Source organism: Bison bison, unplaced genomic scaffold, assembly GCF_000754665.1.
Source record: "Bison bison bison isolate TAMUID 2011002044 unplaced genomic scaffold, Bison_UMD1.0 scf7180017864180, whole genome shotgun sequence".
In the NCBI taxonomy this organism is placed as follows: domain Eukaryota; kingdom Metazoa; phylum Chordata; class Mammalia; order Artiodactyla; family Bovidae; genus Bison; species Bison bison.
The window spans coordinates 7,501,146-7,504,749 of NW_011494752.1; the positions used below are offsets into that span (position 1 = coordinate 7,501,146).

At 37.6% G+C, this 3,604-nt stretch overlaps 1 protein-coding gene across 6 annotated transcripts in view; it reads right to left on the reverse strand.

The window, feature by feature from the left end:
* Positions 1-3,604, reverse strand: part of SPAG9 (sperm associated antigen 9) — a 152,316-nt gene that overhangs the window by 7,489 nt on the left and 141,223 nt on the right. For 4 of the 6 annotated variants that reach the window (XM_010842843.1, XM_010842845.1, XM_010842842.1 and 1 more), the window contains 2 exons: positions 2,958-2,996; positions 1,888-2,064 (listed from right to left, as the gene is read on the reverse strand). In XM_010842843.1, the coding sequence (XP_010841145.1) occupies positions 1,888-2,064; positions 2,958-2,996 (216 nt within the window). The remainder of the gene's footprint in view (positions 1-1,887; positions 2,065-2,957; positions 2,997-3,604) is intronic. The other 2 variants (XM_010842846.1, XM_010842844.1) reach the window with 1 other exon arrangement.

Sequence of the window (3,604 nt, forward strand, 5' to 3'; positions counted from 1 at the left end):
AATGAACTAGATTTTTATGTATAAATATTAACAAATCTCAAAAATGAGAAGCAAGTTGCAGAATAATATATGTGCAACATAAGACTTAAGTTCAAAAATATAAAAAATACTATATTATTTATAGATATGTCCCAATGTGGTAAAAATACAAAAACATGGGCAGAAGGATACATGTCAACTTTAGGATAGTGGTTATAGATGAACAGAAAAGAGGGAAGGGAGTAAGATTAGAAGAATATAAAGGAGCCTCAAATGAGTCTCTATGGCATTTTTTTTTTAAAGCAAGAAAAACCTGTAAGCCTGTAACCAGCAATACCACTTCTACAAGTTTATTTTGAGGAAATAACTATACAAAGATATTACACATACACTTCAGGAAGCTCATTACCATGTTGTTAGGAATACTGAATAACTGGTTAGGGTACCACGTGCCAGCTAGGTACACTTAATCATTTAACCTTTGGAACATCCTCAGGAAAAAGTGTGGTGGCTAATCTTATGTGTCTACTTGGCTAGGCTCCATACATTTTGGTCAAACTCCAGTGTGGATACTACTGTGAAGGTATTTTTTAGATATAATGAACATTTAAATCAGTGGACTTTTGAGTAGAGTAGATCAATTACCAGATGCGGGTGGGTCAATCATTTGAAGGCCTTAAGAGAAAAAGATATGTCTCCCAAGGAGAAGGGAATTCTGCCTCCTTTAGACTTAAACTGCAAACACTTAACTCTTTCCTAGGTCTTCAGCCTGCCCTGTAGATTTCAGTCTTACCAGCCCCCATAATTACATGAACCAACTCCTTAAATTAAATCAATCTCTCTCCCCACAGCCTCTTTCTTTTTCTTCCTCTTTCCCTCCCTACTCCACACCCTTTTGGTTCTGTTCCTCTGCAGAACCCTGACTAATACACTGAGATAACGCCATGTCCAACATCACATAGTTGCTGTGGCAAAGCCAGATTTAAACTTTGTCTAACTCCTAAACTTGCGTCTTACAGGGGAGAAAAAAAATCCAAAACACAGGTCCTGCTTACAGATGATCAGTAACATCATTTACTATTCTCAAGGGACATTTTCCATTGGACATCATAACTGCCACTTTTCATCTGGATGGTGCTTTATAGTTCCCAGAGCCCTTTCATTAATCTTTACAACAAATAAGGTTGGTTAACAGCTATTAATCACACCCACTTAGGAAATAAAGAAATGAGTATCAGAGGTTAAGCGACTTGCTTGACACACCAACCAAGTGGCAAAGGCCCAGACCCCAGACTATCCCCGTTCTTTGCCACAACACTGATAAAGGTATTAGAGCACATTTTCCATCTCCTACGAAACAGAGCCTTGATGACAGGGCTTCTTAGAAATCTCCTTTATGAGGTCAAAACTACTCTTGGTATTCTGCAGTGACAAAACAATACTACTGCTTTTCAAAATGAAAAGTCTCTTAAATAAAATCAAGTTTGTTTTTGGGGTGGAAGAGAGATTCTAAAATAGCTTCTATCAAGTATCTCTATAGCACGTTATTCATATTTCCATTATAGACCATTTCAAGGATTATGCTGGAATTATCTGTAATTCCAGTACTTAGTATTAGACTGGATAGAGGGACAGACAATTATAGTTGGTCCTTGAACCATGCAGGAGTTGGGGCACTGACTCTCTGTGTAGTCAAAAATCTGAGTAAAATTAATAGTCAGCTTTCCATAGTCATGGTTCTTACATGACCACAATCTGTATCCAAAGATTCAACCAGCCATGGAATGATGCAGTACTGTGGTGTTCACCACTGAAAAGAATCTGTATAAATAAACCCATGCAGTTCAAATGCACATTGTTCAACAGTCAACTGGACATGCAGTTTCTCAACAGAGTACTCTAACTCACCTGGGACAGCCACAAAAAATTTCACAGCATCCCTGTGCCCATGGAAGCAAAGCTGTGCATGTGCCATTGAACAATAGGGTATAAATGTCCCTGGTGTCACTTTATCACTGTTTTCATCACCATATACTCGAATGACACTTCCAGGACGATTTCCCGATGCTCCTGATGTTTTATTCGCTGCAACAGAAAAACCAAACACCAAATATTTTCCCCTAGAAAATAGTAATGATGCAAGAGGTTACTGGTTAATCCTTATATTATCTAAAAGCTACAGCCAGTTGAGATAAAACAAGAGCAGCAATACCAATTCAAGACAAAGCTGGAAAAAAAAGAGATATATAGCATGCTAGTTATTTTTAAGTATCTTAGTAAATGGAGTAGGGGATTTTGCCAGTCTAGCACTGAGTTTACTTTCTAAACACATCTATTAATTAAAAAATCATTTTAGTTAAAACAGCTTTCTCAGGTATATCCACTTTGTTTTTTAATCCTCATTTTAGACAACTAACCAGTTATATAGCTTAAAGTAAACAGGTATATTTTTAAGCAGAACTTTTATACTTTATCTTTTCATTTTTTCCCCTGTGCTAAGTATACTTCCCTTGTGTGATAGTAAAAAGCTGAGCTTAAAAGGATCCATCCAGTACAATACAATAGTTTTTATTTACACCAGACTGATGGTTGGTTAAATTATTTTAGAATGACCAGACTCACAAAACACCCCATTCCATGTGCCAGTAAGTGAATGAAAGAAACATGATTGGTAACAAGAGTAAACAATGTAGATTAATGACAGTTTTCAGAGAGGTTTTGTGTTTTTATTGGAGGGAAAACAAACTCTGACAGAAATTTCAGCTGCAACAAAAGATGATAAATAGACTAAGCTGCTGAGCAGTAGTTTGGTGGCCATGTAACAAATATTAAAAAACAAAAGAACACCTGCTGCAATGCAGTGACTGCAAGTGGATGACATTTAGGAACATTCAAGAGGGTATTTAGAGACGTGAGAATGGCCTCACGGTGGCCATGAGAAGCCAGGAAGAAGAGTGTGGTTCAGGATCTGAACTTACCCCTCAGCCCCAGTAAACGTCCCTGGTGGAGGATTACGGCTAAAGTGAGAAAGGAGGAAAGGGGACATGGAGAGGTGCATGACGGGGAGGAGAAGGATTACTATGAGCTGCCGCTCTTCGCATATTCTATCTGGCAACTCAGGAGCTCAAAGCTCCTAATTAAATAAACAAAATCCAACTTGGTATAATACCAAGAAACATACAAAGTTCTTACCAAAGCCTCTGAAGAACATCGCTGCTCAGAAAGGACAATTTTGTTTACTGTGATTTTGCTTTTCTTAATTATAAAGCAATTTTAATGAATAAGAACTTACTGGGGTGCATTTCCTAATTGCAAATATTCCCCCCCTTTTCTTGAAGAAATCCTGTGCAAATGACTATGCCAAAATGGAACTCTCATCTATAAAGAACTGAAATGAACTCTGGGGATCCTGGAATCTCTTAAGATCTAAGAAGTGGTCTAAACACATAGATTTATAAATAGCTGTCCAGTGGTTAAGAATCTGCCTTTCAATGCAGGGGACACAGGTTCAATCTTTGGTCAGTGAACTAAGATCCCACATTCTGTGGGGCAACTGAAGAAGCCTGCATGCTGCAATGAAGACCTCGCACAGCCAAAAAAAAAATTTTTTTAATTAAAAAAAAAG